Here is a 19736-nt window from a genome sequence, read left to right as displayed (position 1 = left end):
GGAACGAACATCTGGCCGATAAAAACAATTCTATTATCTCAACTGAGTGCTACAATTGTCCATGGTGTTCAGGAGGTTTCATTATTTATAGAAGAGACGAAGAAAAGCATGTTAAAGAAGATTATCAAAGCCCCTCTAAGTTAGATCAGAAAATAGAAAAGTTGCATTGTTGCAACTGTAATGGTCATTCGAGGGTTCCTGCTCAGGTCTGCAATCCTCATACATCGAAGGCCCACAAAGTAACAAAGTGTCCGAGATGCCCATTCGTGAGGCAAGAAGTAAAAACGGGATATCGTTGTTCATGTAATAAACCTTCCCCCTCTAAAATGAATGTTTCTTCCTCTAAAATGAATGTTTCTGATACAAAAACGGCGTGTAAACCGGTAAGATCGGCCATCATTATTGGCAGCAAAATGGTGAACTGTGGTTGCAATAAAAGAAATGGATTGCAGGATGAATGTAAATTGTAGAAAATAATTCAGGAAGAGAAATACGACATTTAATATTACTTCAATGTAAAAATAAAGAATTTTTTCAATGGTGGAATAATTTTTATTTTCAATTCTCCAATCAGAATGTTGATTCCTCACAGGAGAACAAAATATTATTTCATAATATTCGCGAATGGGCTAGTTTTTCAGAAGAAATCAAATCAATTCATAATAATTAACTGGTTTTTTGCATTTATGTTGAAATTCCCGTGATAATAAAAAATAAGATAAAGAAATTTAATTCTATTCTATTGCAAACCACAGAAAAAATATTGTCAATAATACAATGTCAATGACCAATGTCAAATTTCAGAATGGCGTAGACTATCTGATCTTGATCTTACAATTCCTGAAAATGAATAAACAAACAGTAAATTGAATAATTCTATAGCTGTAGTTCATGGTTAACTACTTTAATCGATATAAAATAATATGGACTTAGTGACAAGAACAAGTCTTGAAGCACTTCTTCGTAAGGATATTCAATTCTCAATATACATCTTTTGAATATAAATATTGTTTTAGTGAAGGCAACGAGTTCTTCAAATCAAAATATAGACTCAGCTGCAGTAGAAGCTTTTTGTACGCTGATAAACAAAGAAAAAGATGGGGCTTACGTAGGTTCAGTCGTTATTGCTAATAGATTGCACTGCGGTGTAGAAAAAGAAGTAATGCAAACCTTGAATGTTCTTGACAATTGCATGGGTAGATGCGGCACTCACTTCCAATCAGAAATAGGAAAATTCAGGTTTCTAAATGAAATGATTAAACTAGTCTCACCTAAATACCTTGGTTGTCAAACACCCGCTATTGTGAAACAAAAAGTATTGCAGTTACTTTATGTCTGGACACTTGACTTCCCTAAAGAAACTAAAATTAAGGAAGCTTATGATATGTTGAAAAAACAGGGAGTAATCAAAGAAATTCCTAATCTTAATATAGCTGCAGGAGCTGAAAATGTACCTAAAAGAAAAGTGAATTCAATTTTTACTGATACAGAAAAATCAAAGCTGCTGCAGAAACTTCTGCAAAGTAAAGACCCTGAGGATATACAAGCAGCTAATTGGTTGATAAAAAGTATGGTGAAAGAGGTATTTCACATAAATATTTTCATTCATTAGAAAACTTCAGAAGTTTATTGAGTCATATCATATTTTTATTATATTTCATTATTATAGTCAATATAAATATTTCTAGGATGAGAAAAGAGTAGAACTCAAGAGTCGAAGAGCTATGGAACTAGAATCTGCACAAAATAATATTAGGCTTTTGAATGAAATGCTGGATTCTTATGTGGTTGAAACAACTTCAAAGGATGAAATGGAACTTATTAAAGAACTCTATCAAAGTTGTGAGAGGTTGCAGCCTAACTTGGCAAAGATAGCTACAGAAACTTCTAAGAATGATGATATTTTAGGTAATAGTCCTTATAAGTATATTCTATAAAGAAGTAATGTTAAATTTCTCTTCAGGTGATATCATTCAAACGAATGATGAATTAACTCAATTATTAGCTAAATATAAATCTATAATAATTGAAGGGAATTGTTTGAGCATTCCAACCACTGAAACAAATATAGAAAATGATCTCTCTTTATTAAATTTCGATTTAATGTCTACTGAAAGAAATTCAATTATGGACACTTGCACAGAAAATTCAACAATAAAAACAGCCAAACCTAATATAGATGTTTTATCTGATATATTTGAAACACCTAATATTTCTGATGAAAATGTACTGAAACCAATACCACTCAAAGCAGGTGATTGATTTATTATTGGCATCAGTGAAGTGATAATTTATATCATTTTATGTTCCAGAAAATGAGGTATGCGTTGATAATAAGTTTAAAGCACTGGATGATTTGGATATTTTAAGAGAACATCTGAAGAAAAACAATTTATCTTCTGAAAGTTGGGATACCATGACCAACAGGTAAGTTTATGAAGAATCTTTTCTTTTGAAATTTTAATTCTCTTCATCATTAATATGAATTTGTCAACAATAAATGTATGTTTGAAAATATTTTTTTTTCGATCAATGGTGAAGCTCTTCATTGATGGGTCTTCTTCTTCTTCAGCCCTCTTTCATCCAGTGTCGGACACAGGCCTCTTCCAGTTTTTTCCATGCTTCTCTGTCTTTTGCTGTTCTCATTCATTGCTTGCCGGCTACATCGACTATGTTGTCTATCCATCTTTTTCTCGGTCTTCCTATGCTTCTTTTTGTCTTTCGAGGTGTCCAAAAAGTCACTTTGTGTGACCATCTCTCCACAATCTGCCTTGTAACATGTGCCACCCACTGCCACTTAAGTTTCACTATTCTACTCATGATGTCAGTTACCCGGGTCTTTTTTGTATTTCTGTGTTCGGAATTCTGTCCCTCAAGCTTATACCCAGCATAATCCTTTCCATGGCCCTTTGAGTTACTCTCAGTTGTTCTGCCACTTTTTTCGTTATTGCCATAGTTTCTAGACCATATGTTGCCACTGGTAATATACAGCTGTCGTAGGTTTTGCGTTTCAAGTGTAGAGGAATATTTTTCTCCTTAAAGATGAAACTCAGTTTGCCGAAGGCTGCCCATGCTAAGCGTATTCTTCTCTCAATTTCCAATATTTGATTTTCTTTTCCATTTTTAATCATATGCCCCGAATATACATATTATTCCACCTTCTCTATGCTTATGTTATCTGTAGTGATATTTTCCTGACTATGGCTCATTATCTTCGTTTTGTCAAGATTCATCTTTAGTCCTATTTCCTTTGACTTTTCATTCAGGTCGTATCGATTTCAATTCTTGGATGTCTGTGCTTATCAATACTAGGTCGTCAGCAAATCTCCAATGATTGAGATACGCCCCATCGATTTTCAGTCCTTTCCGATCCCAAGCTAGCTTTTTTATCACATATTCCAAGGGTAGAGTGAAAAGTTTAGATGAGATGGTATCACCTTCTCTAACACCTCTTTTTTTTTAAGTGGATATGTATGTTTGACAATAGTTTTTTTCGATCAATGGTGAAGCTTTTCATTGATGGTTAAACATGTTGAATAGGTATACGATCTTGAGTCCATTGAATGACTTCCAATGTTTTAAGTCAAATATTTAGCTACGTTGCCAGATTAAAATAATTTAAATTATCTTCATCATTAATATGAATTTGTCAATGATAAATGTATGTTTGAGAATAGTTTTTTTTTATCAATAATGAAGCATTTCATTGGTGGGTAAACATGTTGAATAGGTATATGATCCTGAGCCCCTTGAATGATTTTCAATGTCATGCGGGCATGTGCCGCACAAAATCTATAGTAGCAGTGAACGTGTTAAAAAGAAACCTTTTTTTTAGAAAGTTTATTTGAATATTTTACTCACCCAGTTCGCAGAGCTTACGAAGGAAAGAACTAAGCAAAGTAAATTTTCACTTGTGCTAACAAGCACTCTATCTGATTTACAAAAAGATCAATACTTACATTATTTGTAGTTTAGACAATTATATTCTTTTAATCAATTATCATGTTGATATAACAATGTATTTTCTTAACCATTCCATTGGAACAGTTATGTCCATGCATTTCCATAAGCATCTTCGCTTCTAGGTTGAAATTTATAGTAGCATCAACCATTGTATTCAGAGTCAGAACTGTTGGTGAAATTTTTTAATCTTTGTCTTGTGGTTAATTATATTTTTTGATTTCAAGTTTTACATTACTATTTATGACAAAATTTTTGCAGTAAATTTCCAGATAAGACTCCCATGAACCTTCTGATGAAAAAAAGTGAATCAAAGTCCAATTCCTCTAATAATTCTGTCAAACAAACATGTCCTCTAAACTTTGATCTCAGCTTGCTTATGAATCCTCAGAGTAACACAGCAATAAAAGTATCTGAGCAAAAATTGTCTTCTGATGATTCTGAAAAATGCCTTGTGGATGTATATGATAAAAAGTTGTTGAGTGAAGGAAATTCATCACCAGAAGATAACAGCTTGAAAGAAACTATTGAGAATAATTCTGAAAAATCCAAAATGGACGTGAAACTTAAGGATATTCATATTGAATTGAAAGATATAAGGCCAAGTTCTATTGCACCTGTCACTATTTTGGATAAGAATCAGGTTTTTGTAACATTACATCACGCAAAAGATAAACCAAAGGAGGATGTTAAAGTTTTTGTTGTTACTACCGTTAATAAAAATGAACTACCACTCAGCAGTTATTTGCTTCAAGCTGTAGTTCCTAAGGTATGATCTGATTTTGATTGATGCAATAATCTTTATTGAAAATTAGTACAACTAGAGTATATTTAACCATAAGCTATTCTTATATAACCTATCGATACAGAAATCAAAGGTAATAAATAACTTAAGAACATGTATGTTCAAACTATAGTTCTTAGATACAATGTTAGATATAGTCAAATCATAATAGTATATTCTAAAACAAGTTGCAGAATGGGCTCCTATTCCAACACGAATGCGAAATTCGAAAACGAGCGACGAAGGAGCGAGTTTTCGAACGCAAGAGTGTTGGAATTGCCTTCTGCAACGAGTATTAGACGATATTTTCTCTATTTCAGTCAAGTTTTGTGAAATATTGTCGAAATTCAATGAAAAATTCAGATTATATATCCTACTGACTTTTGTATTGTATCTTGGAAGTTGGTGTAACTGTACGAAAATTGACAGAATATGGAATTTGAATATAAATTGTACGTTTCGAATTTTGAAATAATTTACAATTACGCATTAAATTCGTGAATTATATCTGATCAAATCGATTTATCACAACCATAATTAAGAGAAATTGCGAATTATGTTGCAAACCATTCCACTTTATCCAAATTATATCATATTGACAATTATTGACGTTTTTTGAAATTTGATAGGATTGGGAGTCAGTAGAGACAACCACAAAACGAAAAATATAACTGAAAACGATGCTGTAATGAGTTCATTACAGAACTGTTTTTTAGAACTGTAATGATCTCATTATGATACTGAAATAGAGAAAGGTATTTATCTACACATGCTTTATTGTTTCAAGTTGATAATTTTTTCTATTGCTCTATCTCAAAAGATTATAAATATAAGGGTTATACAGTGGGAGAACTGTAGTTCTACAAAAATGATTATCAGCTAGATTTTCATGAAATTTAGTCAGGATCGCATTTCATATCACAGGACCACTATCGGAAATTTTATTTTATATTCCAACTGCTGATAATCTTCATGCATTGTTTAAAATTATTATGTGTCGATTAGATATCACACTAGTGAATCTTTCTTTTGTAATGATTAATACATTTTTTCCATAAAACTAATAAATTCATTTTTCCATATGGAAACACTATTTTATGATTTACGAGTAGCTCAATATCTAAATTCTGAAAGAAATAAAAAAATTGGCTAATTATGCATTCTTTTTGTATATTCGTTGTAATCTTTTTTATATTATTCCAGAATTGCAAATTGAAGTTGCAAGCTCCTTCAGAGACTGAACTTCCACCATTAAATCCCTTTCTACCTCCGTCTGCTATCACACAAATCATGTTGATAGCCAATCCTGAAGGAAAGGAACTGAATGTCAAATTTGTACTTAGTTATTCAATGGACGATGAAACAGTGACTGAAATGGGAGATATTCCAAACTTATGGATCGATGAAGAAATCTGAAATATGAACGAATCTCAAAGGTATTGTTAATTCTAAGTTTTAATGAACGAGTATTTCAAGATTTCATATTCAAATATTGAAAAGAGTTTTAATATTTTAGCAGATTTTTCCTTCTTCATTGCAAGGGCTTAAAATCTCTCCAAAGATAAAATCCAAAATATAGTTATTATGATTAGATATGTAATTATATATATTGTTTTTTTCTTGTGGATAATGGCATTATTTTATTTTGTGATTTTTTATACCACGAATATTCTTGAGTCTGAAAAATGCATTTATTCATTTGTTTTCTTTCTAGTCAAATTTAAAAATTGAAAAAAAAGTTATAAATTCATATTTTAATTTGTTGCCAATGGTAGTTTGTGATATTGGATATCGAATTGTAGTTAATAAAGATGAATATTGGGTCAATGAAAGTTGTTGAATTATTATACCAAATTTTTTACTTATTCTAGTCTATGTTTACTATCTTTTATTGAAGTCCTTTGTTATATATGTGGCATATTTTTTAAATTTAAAAATGTATTTACAATTATCAAATTTGAATTATATTTATTGAAATCCATTCGATGTTTTATTTCGTCATTGTACAGTAAATGTCGTTTATATTTGTAGCAACATTGAAGCCATGGCTAAAATCTAGTTGTTATAACCAATAGTCATTATAAAAGAAAAACAAGGTGTTATATTATTCTACAAATAATGAGAATGTCATAAATAATTCCAAAGATATTCTTATTTCAAAACTTTTATTCTAAGAAAAAAAAAATTCTCAATGTCTTTGGTGCAAGGACAACTTCTTGATTTTGCTGATACATTATCATTTAGCATTCTATAAAATATCCTTCCAGAGTTTTTCAAAAATCATATGATATTTTCTTTTAGAGCTCTTTTTGTATCTTCTCAGTCTTTCGGAGTACATACTAAGTTTTTGTTGTAGAGTGTCTGAAATTTTCTTGAGCATTTTCGCTGTTTGGATCAAACTTTGATCTTTGTATCTTGTTGGTGATGATACATTATTATATTCATAATTTTTTGAAGTTCTCTAGTTTACCTTCTGCATCGTATCTTTATATTTATTACCTGCAGACATTTGACATCCTATGATATGTTGAATTGTTTCGTTTATTATAATAATAATTCCCTTTATATACACCTAATTCCCACTTTTGTTGGACTTCCATATCGGCATCGAACAGGAGTGATAGTTTGGTTTTTATGATATGCTTGAGGTATTTTCTCGTTGAGATCACTTGATCTTGGATGTCTTCTGGATACATACCACCTAATGTGAGCCAATAATAAATGTAGACACTATCCTTATTCGTTTTGGTTATCCCTGCCTATAGCCTATCAGTGAAGGAGAGAATACTCCCCTAGTATTCGGCTTTCTCACTCCCCGTGTATTTGTGACGTATTGAAGAATTGTATTGCCTGCCCCAAATTCGTTGTCTAGTGAGGGGATATTAGAAATTCTTTTAACTTAAAAAAAAATCAATGGGACATTTTTGAGGGAATTTGGTGAAAACATCAATCTCATAAATTTTTTATAAGTAAGAGAAAATTGGAAAATGACGTGAAATGAAAATTCCTCATAACTTCTTTATTACTGGTGTTACAAACATGAAACAAAAACATTCGGGTAGGCTTGTTTTTCGGTAGAATTAATTGGTGTAATTGTTTTTGTCTTATTGTAATTAGTTTTGTCAGTGTAGGCAGAGATTCGACGGAAAGAAACAGGCGAATCGCCTAAAAAAGAAGAATGAAGAAGAAGAAGTAATTAGTTTTGAAGTAATAACACAAACCATGAAAATTTCTATAACAAATTAATCGCTTCTTTTCCTTATTCAAAAATATATCGCATTATAGATAAATTTCTCATAAAACTATAAAAATCATTAAAAATTTCATTTTCACATAGCTAATCAACCAAATGCTTATTAAAACTTAATAAAATGTAAACTTCAGATAATTAAAATTTTCGGTGGTCACCAAGGTCTTCGGATTTAACACCGTTAGGTTCTTTTCATTAATTTTCAGATTGATAAATGTTCTTCAAATGTGACCAAAGGAAAAAATCTAAGGGTGTTAAATCCGGAGACCTTTTAATTAAATTATCTGAAGATCACAGATTATCATGGATGGGCATTTGGATGATTTTTTGCTAGAGATTTCTACCCTCCCTGAGTTGAACCTCATCGATTAAGACTAATTCAGGCTCAAAATTCGATATTATAGTCAATTTTGACCGGAACGAGCCTACTAAAATCTCATTTAGTTTTATGATAAGATGTAAGATGGCGTCAGAGACATAATATCTTTCTTTAAAGATTTCATTTTATTGATAGCCTGATGTACAATTACAGTTTTCTTATTTTTATAGTTATTTTTGGTTTATTCATTTCATAGTTCAATTAACTGACCATAGGTGACACGACCAGCACTGAAATTAGTAATTTTGGAATGAATATTTTTTTGGACTAGTTTTGTGAATCAGTTATCAACTTATTTCAGACTGATTTAGGGACTAATACTGGTGTGTTTTCAAATACGTTTCGGTACGAGAACATGTCGATGACATTGTTTTTTCTAGAATCTCAAGACACATATAGATTTTTCCTTACATCGGCCAATGGTTTTCGGAGTTGTAATTCCATGCAGAGATAATTGAAAATTTAAGAACTCTATTCGAATGCCACAATTGCTAAGTCTTTTTACCGGGCTATCATTTTTGTCATTGCAATTAACTAATTGCAATTTTCAATAACCCTAACGATTGGAAACTACTCACTGATGAAGAATTCGAGGTCAAAATCAATTCTGTCCGACGATCGCCTTGTATATGCCGTGTACGAATGGAACATGCTAGATATTTGACATTCACTCTGGGTCCTAATATCTTAATGGAATTTGATAATGGATAATATTCGTTTGATGGTTCATGTGCTATACCAATAGGTAATTTTATTTTTTCAATAATTGGCAAAATACCTATCGGTTCTATTTGAATATTCAAAATAAATTGAAGTCAGAAGCTTCTAAGTGTTCTTCATTCGTATGCTAATTGAGTCTTTGAAGCTTTGGAAATTTATACAATCGATTGGCGTTGAGAGCGCAATTGCTTCACTTCTAAATTATTTGGCCTATTAAAATAAACCTTTGATTTTAAAAAGTCTACAGTCTAAGGGGTTCGAATCTGGAGAACGCGGTGGCCACTCAATCCACTTTTCAGGAAATGCGTCGTTATAAGGTAATGAGGGATGTTTATTTCAACGTCCGTTTAGTGACCACCGGTTTCCCAGACTTGACCCCCTTTGACTTTTGTGTGGTCATTGAAAATTAAAGGATTATTTTAAGAAGTCAAATAATTTAGAAGAGTTACAGCAAAAAATTCCCGCTGAAGTGGAGCAGATCATTCCTGAAGTCCTCGAGGGAAGTGTATACAAAGTGTTTACACACGTATCGGTCAGTGCCAAATGGTTAACGGAGCAAAATTTGAAAATTTGGGCAAAGTTTGTTCTTTGAGTTGAATGAAGATTTTCTTCCATGAAAGTTTCATTTTCAACTCCAATAAATGTGTTATTTTCTCTCAAAATCTCTATCTACGGTACCAATTTTTTTCACCATTGATTATGTGAGTTGCACCGTTTGATAATTCAGCAAAAAAAATTGGGGTAGGTAGTCATTTGTGGAAAAAAAATTGACGTCACACTGTAAAAACGAATGACGTCATAGTTCAAATTTTTATGCCCTAAGGTACGAGGGCGGTTTGATAAGTCTGTGACTTTTTGAATTTCCCGCGCAGTTACTTTCAATGCAATAGTATGTCCGTCATCTGTGATCTATCAGTGGGCAACATTCTAATTTTCAGCAAGTTACGACGTGCAGTTGCAGTTTTATAGCCGTTCAAAGCAGACCACCTCGTGAATTTTTAGAAAATGGAAAAAAGGGAACTCCGTGTGCTGATTAAGCATTACTTTTTAGGTAACGAATCGATCACTGAAACTCAGGAAAGATTTGATGAATATTACGGGGACTCGGCACCATCAATTCCAATGGTAAAAATGGTTAACAGAGTTTCGTTGTGGTTGTACCAGCACTAGTGACGCCGAACGTTCAGGTTGCCCAAAAGAAGTGATCACGCCGGAAATCGTCGATAAAATCCATGAAATGATACTGGACTATCGGAAAATGAAAGTGCGTGAGTTGGCTAATGCTGTATGTATCTCAACTGAACGGTTACATCATATTTTATACGAATATTTGGACATGAAAATACTCTCCGCGATTGCTCAAACTCAACCATAAGCGCAATCGTGTGACCACTTGAAAAGAGTGTTTAGCGATGTTCAGCCGTAATACTAAAGAGTTTTTGCTTCGTTTTGTTACTGGGGACGAACTATGGATCCATCACAATAATCCAGAGACCAAAAAACAATCTAAACAGTGGGTTGCAGGGGGTGAACGTGGACCAAAGAAGGCAAAACAGAGTCTGTCAGCCAACAAGGTCATGGCCACAGTTTTTTAGAATGCACGCGGTGTCATTCACATTGATTACCTCGAGAAAGGTAAAACGATCAACGGCGAATATTATTCAAAGCTTTTGAACAGATTCGACGTTGATTTGAAGCAAAAACGGCCGCATTTGGGGAAAAAGAAAGTGCAATACACGTGTGCACACTTGTCTAATCACGATGGCCAAAATCCGCGAATTGCGCTACGAACTGCTACTTCATCTAGCTTATTCTCCAAATTTAGCCCCCTGCGACTATTTTCTGTTTCCAAACCTCAAGAAATGGCTGGGAAGTAAAGATTTGAGTCGAATGAAGAAGTCATTACCGAAACTAACGCCTATTTTGAGAGCCTCGAGGAAACCTTTTATTTAGAGGGAATAAAAAAATTATCATATGAAAACGCTGGACTAAATGTATCGAGCTAAAAAAGGGATTATGTAGAAAATAAAATGTTTTTTTGTCAAAAAAAATTTGTTTTGTTCAAAAAGTCACTGACTTATCAAACATTCAAACGGAGTTTAACTTTTGTTCCTTACTTTATCCAAACACTTTATGTATACAATAAAATTTTCAAGATTCGTGCAAAATTTAGTAATAATTGGTCCTATTCTGTACCTCGAATAGAAATGAACGAATAGTATCGTAATCTGAGAAATTGGAATGTTTCATTTCTATCGTGTTCAAATTTGGTATTCTGGATCCAATTCTTCTTTTATCGCCAAATTTAATTTGTAATTGCTACCAATAGTGAGAATTGTACTCGAGTTACAGAATACCAATTCAAAATGATTCCGGTGCATTTCTATTCGATCCATACGATCTCTATTCGATTTGAAGTTACAGAACAGGGCTGTATAGTGGTTTAAGAATAATAGAATATTCAAGCACTCATCGGAGGCTTTTGAGGGCTCTTTTTTGTATACATCAATTGTGCCCTTAAAGAACAATCGAGCTTATACAAAATTCAAAAATTCAAGAGGAATATCAAGAAAAGAGTCATGTCCTTGATTGCAATTGATAATTTCTACGTGAGTAGGTACAGCGGACAGTAAGCGAAATGAAATTTATTTGACAAATCCCTTTAAATCGAGATTTTTAAGTCAATTTTCAGTAGATATGTACTTTCTTAACTGAATTCAATTCAAGTACAAATTACGCAGTAAAATAAACTTTGTATTTGACCCTAAGATTTTTTTCGCCTGATTTTGTTTTAATATTTATGAATTATAGAAATAATCTGCAATCCTGACATTTTCAGTTTTGGTTTTGGGTAGTCCAGCATCCAAATATCGAATTAAAAATCAGATCAGCCGTTCATAGCTTATACCTCGCTAACTATCGAGGTTATATGAATGAAATTCTGTAGAAAAATCGTTCGCTATACTGTATACTGATAACTATAGAATATCATCGTTGAGTTGTGAAGGCAAAAAACCAAAGAAAATTTTTTTTTCTTGAAAACTTAACAGTAGGTTCATAATTGAGAATAAACGTTCCTAAATCGGAGGTACAAACGAATGTGACATATTTTTTTTAATTTGTATCGCATAGCACCTTCCCTTCACAAGATATTCAACTTCAATTTGGCATAGATATTTCAATTTGAAGTTTTCATCATATGATATGCTAATTTTGAATGCAAATCTACTGGGTGATATATTTTCTGCAGTTTATTTCCTCCAGAATTTGTTTTTTCAGTGGACCAGTAAAAATGTAAACAGGAACTGTGGTCCAGTACTACTTCCTTTGGTTTCTTGTATAGTTTTGACGTTTTGTCTGCTACTGATTTCGAGAAAAAAATTTAAAACTATTCTCTTGAAATCCCCATGAAAATCCAAATTATTATGAAGATCCAGCTAGTAAGCTGTGATGAATTATAAGTTTTTGCGTTTTCCCAATCTGTAGCGAAGATTAATAAAGATTCGATAAATTGGTATAATCACTATAAAAAGTAGGACTACATTTTCCTTTTGACCTCCAATTTAGGAACAGCCTCTATTTTCCTACGATGGTACTGAACATAATAATTTCACAGCAAAGTCCTACCCCTTATAATTTCAGAGTTATGGAACGTTTTTAGAATAATAGAACGATTGACTCCGTGTTCGAATCCCAGAACTGGATATTCATTGAATAATTTTCCATTTGATACATAGTATATACTAAAACAAGTTGCAGAATAGGCTTCTATTCCAACACGAATGCGAAATTCGAAAACGAGCGACGAAGGAGCGAGTTTTCGAACGCAAGAGTGTTGGAATTGCCTTCTGCAACGAGTATTAGACGATATTTTCTCTATTTCAGTCAAGTTTTGTGAAATATCGTCGAAATTCAATGAAAAATTCAGATTATATATCCTAGTGACTTTTGTATTGTATCTTGGCAGTTGGTTTGACTGTTACGAAAATTGACAGATTACGGAATTTGAATATGAATGGTACGTTTCGAATTATGAACTAATTTACAAATACGCATTAACCCTTCGTTAGGCGCGCGGTATTTCCTAACGCGTTTAGGCGCGTGGATTACAAACGTAATCCAAAATGATTTGTCATTAAATCACATACTCAGACTATAATCATTGGCTAAATTGGTTATTCAGTTTTGTTGATGTATCTGCTTCAATGATGAAAAAAATTTTTTATGAAAATTTTCAAGAATCTCACTGTTTGAATAAGAAAGCGAAAGAATCACGTTTTTCATAGTTTTATCTGCGTCTTGTACATTTTGGACAACAAACAAAAAACAATTATGAATAGCTGAAAAAAAACCAGATATTCTGAAAAAAGACAAACCAAATATGAAAAATACAATTTGCTACATTCGATAGAAGTTATCATATTCATGGAAAATTCACACAATTATGGTGATTTCTTCAACCATCTAAACATTCAGTGCAAATATCTACTGCATGTTGCTTGCAAGCGTGTCTTTTGCATTTCACGCACACTTTCCTTGTTGACTTGTTACGGCTTCTAGGACATATATTACATCGTCTTATAGGATTTTCTTGCCTTGGTAGATCAGAAGGCGGGGGTAATGTCGCTTCGAGTCCAAGGAGGGAACGCGCTCGTCTTCTGAGTTCCATGGGTAAGCAGGTCATATTCGACCTGGCCTCTTTTTGTGTCTTGATGAGTTCCCAAGCAAATTTTTCAATGAAATCACTCCTTACTTTTTTTTTTCGTAGGATGGTTCGCTTTGTAAATGCAGACGGCATTTATTCCAGCTACGTTCAGCAGATTGTAAAAAACAACCATTGCATTTTTCGCAATGTTGTATTTTTGGCATAGTTGGTCCACTAAGTCGACGCCAATTTTGGTGTGGTTATAAAATGTCACTATTTCTGGTTCTCTTTTATCTTCTGTTTCCAGATCGATCGCAACATCATGGTGCATTGAAGATACTAAAATAACGGATTTATTTTTAGGGTCAGACATATTATATTCCTGAAACATCAATAATCATGAGATAATGATATAAGAATACATATGCATTCGATAATGTTCGTAATAATGCAAAAAAAACTATACTTACCAAATTTATGACAACACTGCGTTACGTTTGCTCCTTCGAGCAAACGTAACGCAGTTAGGCGCGCGGATTACAATGGTAATCCAGTCGTGTTTAGACGCTCCTAAATTCCAGCAAAAATATTTCCCACCGCTTACTGAATACTGAATCGCTAGAAAGAGATGTAATTGACAGCTACTGAGGTCCGCGCTTACATAACCAATGAAATTAGGAAAATATCGGCGTTGGAATAGTGGTGGATTACAATCGTAATCCACGCGCCTAACGAAGGGTTAAATTAGTGAATTATGTCTGACGAAATCGATTTATCTCTACCAGAATTAAGAGAAATTGCAAATAATGTTGCAAATCATTTCACTATATCCAAATTATATTATATTGACAATTATTGACGTTTGTTGGAATTTGATAGGATTGGAAGTCAGTCGAGACAACCACAAAACGAAAAATATAACTGAAAACAATTCTGTAATGAGTTCATTACAGCACAGTTTTTAGTACTGTAATAAACTCATTACGATCCTCAAATGAAAAATAGTAATTTACGTAACAAGTCCGGAAAATAGGGTTTTTTTGGACGAATAGACAAAATTCCAGGACGAGCTTAAGCGAGTCCTGGAAGTCTGTGAGTCCAAAAAAACCATTTTCGGGCGTGTTGCGTACAATATTTTTTCGGCAACCATGTAAAATAACACTATCGCTGCTGCTTTCTATATTTTATTGCGATTGCGATCAAAAAACATGCAAATTTTTGACAACTAATTTCATATGAACTGTCAGCCGTTATCTCGGTTGCTATGGATTCTATGATCCTTTTCCGGCCTAGTCCGGGAAGTACGTACTTTCCGGACTAGGCCGGGAAATGCTACTTTCTCAGAAAAAAAACGTCCGGGAAGTGAGTACTTCCCGGACGGTTGCCGAAAATAGTATATTCTAAAACAAGTTGCAGAATAGGCTCCTATTCCAACACGAGCGACGAAGGAGCGAGTTTTCGAACGCAAGAGTGTTGGAATTGCCTTCTGCAACGAGTATTAGACGATATCAAGTTTTGTAAAATATTGTCGAAATTCAATAAAAAATTCAGATCATATATCCTAGTGACTTTTGTATTGTATCTTGGCAGTTGGTTTGACTGTTACGAAAATTGACAGATTACGGAATTTGAATATGAATAGTACGTTTCGAATTATGAACTAATTTACAAATACGCATTAAATTAGTGAATTATGTCTGACGAAATCGATTTATCTCTACCAGAATTAAGAGAAATTGCGAATAATGTCGCAAATCATTTCACTATATCCAAATCATAGTATATTGACAATTATTGACGTTTGTTGAAATTTGATAGGATTGGAAGTCAGTCGAGACAACCACAAAACGAAAAATATAACTGAAAACAATCCTGTAATGAGTTCATTACATCACTGTTTTTAGTACTGTAATTAACTAATTACGATACTAAAATAAAGAAAATGATTTTTTTCACGTATCGAGAAGTTTTCCATTTTTTTATTCGAAAAAAAATTATCCTTTGATTCATTTACCCTGCAGGCTAAATTGATTCCCAAAGACGAAACTGCAGGACGTCCGCAAACCTACATTCTCCCCTAACCTGCCGATCACGTGACCGAATGTGTAAATTTGACAAGTGTTTGTTCGTGAGAAAGAACTGTCCTATCAATCAAGGGTAGCCATGGAGACGGCACTAGACGCCTGCGACGCCAGTCCGTCGAACTGCATCCACACGACGCTCCTAAGACCAACCAACGCCCAGTTTTTTCAGAGTGAAGAGAGTCCACCCAAAAAATCAATAGTTTCATAAATGCGAACCCCTTCCTTGATGAAAATTTCATCTTTTCAGTTCCTCACCTGCTCGTTAACTTTCGTGATGGGGTGTATGTAGAAGTTTGACTAATATTTGATTCGTTGCCCTTGTTGGACATATTTATGGATTCATTACAACCAAACATTTCGAAGTATTTAGTGGAAACTGATCAGTTTAAAACGAAGTTAGAGTTATTTACAAATCACCGATTTTTGTGGGGTTTTCACATCATTTCTTCAAACAATAATCTACATTGTACAGTATTTCAATATTTTTAATTTGCAACTGAAAAAAAAATAACTATGGCAACTTTTCATTTTTCGCAAAAAAACTGATGATATGGTATCCCTCAAAAGCACTGATGTATTTCAAAAATATTCGTGAAAAATGCTACCAAAAATCAACACAAAAGAGGCGAATTTCTAATTTCGTGAAAATTTTTGAAAATACACTTGTTGTTTTCTTAGTATACTCCTTTTCGATGAAAGTTGGGAGTATTGTAATATTCCTAACTTATACCGATCATTCACTCGTTCCTGCAACACCGCACATTATTTTTGTCTCTCTTACTCTGAGCCAATATTGAGAAATCCTTAGAATGTCACGTGGTGGTATTCTCTCTTAAGGATAGGTATCATAAAAATTAAGAAAAACTTGTAATTCCAATTTTATTGGGTTTCAAGAAAGCAAAATGAAAATTGGCTGTTATTTGATAGATGATTTGAAACTGAAAAATTAGTAAATTATAGCTTGATTCTCCAACTAAAAGATCAAAACCGATATTGTTATCAGTACGAATGTGCATTTGGAAGGTACTGATGTGGATGACGTTTATTTTCAAGAAAAATACGCTTCGTGCCAAACAAGAATCGAAACGATCAAAATCTGGCAAGAACATTTTCCTGGCCATGTTACTTCTCGAAGATGTGATAACAATTGGCCACCAAAATATTGTGACTTTGAGTTTAGACTCTTTTCTTTGGGGCCACGTGGAAGATATGGTCTATGTTAATGGTCCAAAACCGATTCAAGATCTTAAAGATGGAATTCGTGAAGTTATCGAGGTCATACAGCCACAAATATGCGCATTGGTCATGGAAAATTCAATGAAAAGAATATGGTGCTGCAACCGTAGCCTTGACGGCCATTTGGCTGATATCGTTTTTCATCGTCAATGGCATATACCTTCCTCTTTAAAATGAAATGAACATCCATTGATTGAACTACAGGATCTAATGGAAAACATTCAGAATAGGTTTAGAAATTGGAAAATGAATATAAATATTGAAAAGTCAAAATTTATTATATTTGATAGAATCAAGATAGATCATAGCGCCTCCAATAAAATACTTGGGAGTACAAATTGATAATAAATTTCAATATTTACACTAAAAACATAAAAAAAGAAGTTTATTTCAGGGGAAAACATTTTAGCAAACTAGCCTACCGAAAGATATCCACACTAATACCGCAGCAAAAATCTACAAGAAAATTTGTCGCCCACTACTAAAATATGCATAGCCAATACACAACAAAAGTAAAAGATTGAGATATATAAAAACAGCAGAAACCACAGCGCTTAAAACCATTAAAAGAATGAGGCACCTGAATCCACAATCCACCGAACTCTACTCTAATACACCAAACCTTACTCTGTTCTACTACCAAGATTGAACCACTAAGATCCAGATAAATACTCTATTAACCAGATTTGTTGAAGAATTCAGAAAATGAGACGATGTATTTGGCCTCTACCATCAAGATGATAACAACCACAGCTCCTCAAGAAAAGACTCAATACAGATCTTATTCAATATTTTTAGAATTTAACGTCAAAATTATATTTTTTATTCTTCTTCTTCTTCTTCTTCTTCTTAATTTAAGCCTAGGGCTTGTATATTCCACTTTAGTCCTCGGTGGAGGTAGATATCCAGGAGTCTTTCCAGCGCTTAGGGGGTCTGCCGACTGGTCTTCTGGTACCTGGGATTCCGTCTCGGGCTATCCTAGCAATTCTGCCTGCGTCCATTCTGCTGACGTGGTCGTTCCAATATCGTCGTCGTTTTCTTCCCCATTTAGCTATGTCCTGAGTCTGGCATTCCTCTCGGATGGCTGTGTTCCTCTTCCTATCTCTCAGCGTGTATCCAGATATGGTTCTCAGTATCTTCATTTCTGTCGTTCTTAGGATGGATTTTGTCCTCTTGTCTGCTCGCGTTTCTATGCCGTACGTCATGATGGGTCGAACACAAGTTTTGTAGATCCTGGCTTTCGAATGTTTACTCATATGTTTGTTGTTGAATATGACGTCGCGAAGTGCACCGGCAACCCTACATGCTTTATCTGCCTGTTTTTATTAATTTTTGAAATTTAAAAATAATGTATCTGAAAGAACATGCTGAAGGACCCAGGGTCAATGGCCATTTGCTCCGCAATAATGACAGTCAACTATCTACCAATACTCAGTTATATCACAAAAGCATAGACAATATTCGAATATACACCGATTCATGAGGCGTAGTTCGCGAAACATCACGAGATCCGAGAGCGCAGCTCGAGTGGTGTTTCGCGAATTATGTCGAGCAAAGAGGTTCGTATAATCAAAATATATTGCTCCAGTTGGTATTCGTTAGGATTATATACTTTCAATAACTATAATCAAAGCACAGTAATTTGATAATTCAATGACATTACACTGAGCTTGACGTTTACTTTTTTGGCATACGTCCAAGAATGTTACTAAAATATGTTACAATACGCCGTAACTATGGAAAATTTACGGATTCTATTGGTTCATCAGAACATGACTTATATTATCAACATCAAAATATCTTATTCGAAAACCCTTCATATACTAACTGACAAAGAAACTGTAACACCCAGAAGGAGCTGTTTATATTTTAAAATTTTTTTGGTAAAACATAGATAATATAGCAAGGAGTAAATTATTGAATTCGAAGAAAATAATCGTGAAGGTTTTTCATGTAAACAATTTTTGTTACTTAAATATTGTAGTCGTTTTTTGCCAGTTTTTTAAACCAGCTGTTCGAGAATATCCAAAGTCGATGTTTAGTTGTTGTTAAAATTCCTAGAGCACGTGTACGCGGAATTTATCGCCAGCTAAGTGAATTTGAAAGAGGTCGAATTATTGGTCTACGGAAAGTGGCGTTGTCATTTCGAGAAATCGCTAACGGTATGAACAGAAATCCATCAACTACTGTTATGAGATGTTGTCAAGCGGGGGTTGATAATGCCCGAAATCGAAGAAGAGTAGGCACCGGACGTTGAAGGGGCACAAATGAAGGTCAAGATCGACGTCTAAGACTTATGGCCATTAGAGATCGATTTGCGACAACTCGATCTTTGGCTGTAAGTGGTTAGGAGAACAAGGCAATCTTGTAACTGTCCGAACGGTTTACTGCCGGATAAGGTCTTCTGGACTGCATTATCGACCCCACTGGTGCAGAGAAAGTCAACATTGGAATATGGAATGGCATCAGGTAGTCTTTTCTGATGAATCTCAATTCTCCTTGGGCGAACGGGATAGCCGAAGAAGGGTTAGACGACGTCGGGGTGAAAGACGTGAACCTCAGTTTGATGTTGAGCGTCATGTACACTGAACATTAGGCGTTATGGTATGGGGTGCTATAGCTCATGCAAGTAGGTCACCTTTAGTCCTTATTCGAGGTAACATTACCTTCAAGAAAAA

The 19736-nt window shown here is 33.9% G+C and overlaps 1 protein-coding gene and 1 long non-coding RNA gene across 4 annotated transcripts; one reads left to right on the top strand and one right to left on the bottom strand.

The window, feature by feature from the left end:
- The first annotated feature begins 778 nt into the window (after positions 1-778).
- Positions 779-6725, top strand: LOC123680282 (ADP-ribosylation factor-binding protein GGA3). 3 transcript variants are annotated; one of them, XM_045618097.1, is made up of 8 exons: positions 779-963; positions 1017-1582; positions 1689-1908; positions 1964-2254; positions 2313-2427; positions 4222-4729; positions 5948-6180; positions 6459-6725. In XM_045618097.1, exons 1-7 carry the CDS (start codon positions 924-926, stop codon positions 6158-6160), a joined length of 1953 nt encoding a protein of 650 aa, XP_045474053.1. In that variant the 5' UTR covers positions 779-923; the 3' UTR covers positions 6161-6180; positions 6459-6725. The 3 variants fall into 3 exon arrangements, with proteins under 3 accessions (XP_045474053.1, XP_045474052.1, XP_045474051.1); XM_045618096.1 differs by having other exon boundaries at positions 6261-6725; XM_045618095.1 differs by having other exon boundaries at positions 5948-6725.
- A 6422-nt stretch (positions 6726-13147) lies between these two features.
- On the bottom strand, positions 13148-14241 carry LOC123680202. The gene is made up of 2 exons (XR_006747493.1): positions 14209-14241; positions 13148-14120 (listed from the first exon to the last, which is right to left on the bottom strand). It is a non-coding gene; the product is annotated as an uncharacterized LOC123680202 (long non-coding RNA).
- Between the last annotated feature and the right edge of the window lie 5495 nt (positions 14242-19736).

This window comes from Harmonia axyridis, chromosome 5, assembly GCF_914767665.1.
Source record: "Harmonia axyridis chromosome 5, icHarAxyr1.1, whole genome shotgun sequence".
Lineage (NCBI taxonomy): Eukaryota > Metazoa > Arthropoda > Insecta > Coleoptera > Coccinellidae > Harmonia > Harmonia axyridis.
This window is presented reverse-complemented; position numbering and strand designations above follow the sequence as displayed.

Coding starts and splice junctions, on each gene's coding strand:
- LOC123680282 (XM_045618097.1), top strand. CDS start 924: ATGGACTTAGTGACAAGAACAAGTCTTGAAGCACTTCTTC. Junction 964..1,016: donor AAGTCTTGAAGCACTTCTTC/GTAAGGATATTC, acceptor ATATTGTTTTAG/TGAAGGCAACGAGTTCTTCA. Junction 1,909..1,963: donor TAAGAATGATGATATTTTAG/GTAATAGTCCTT, acceptor ATTTCTCTTCAG/GTGATATCATTCAAACGAAT.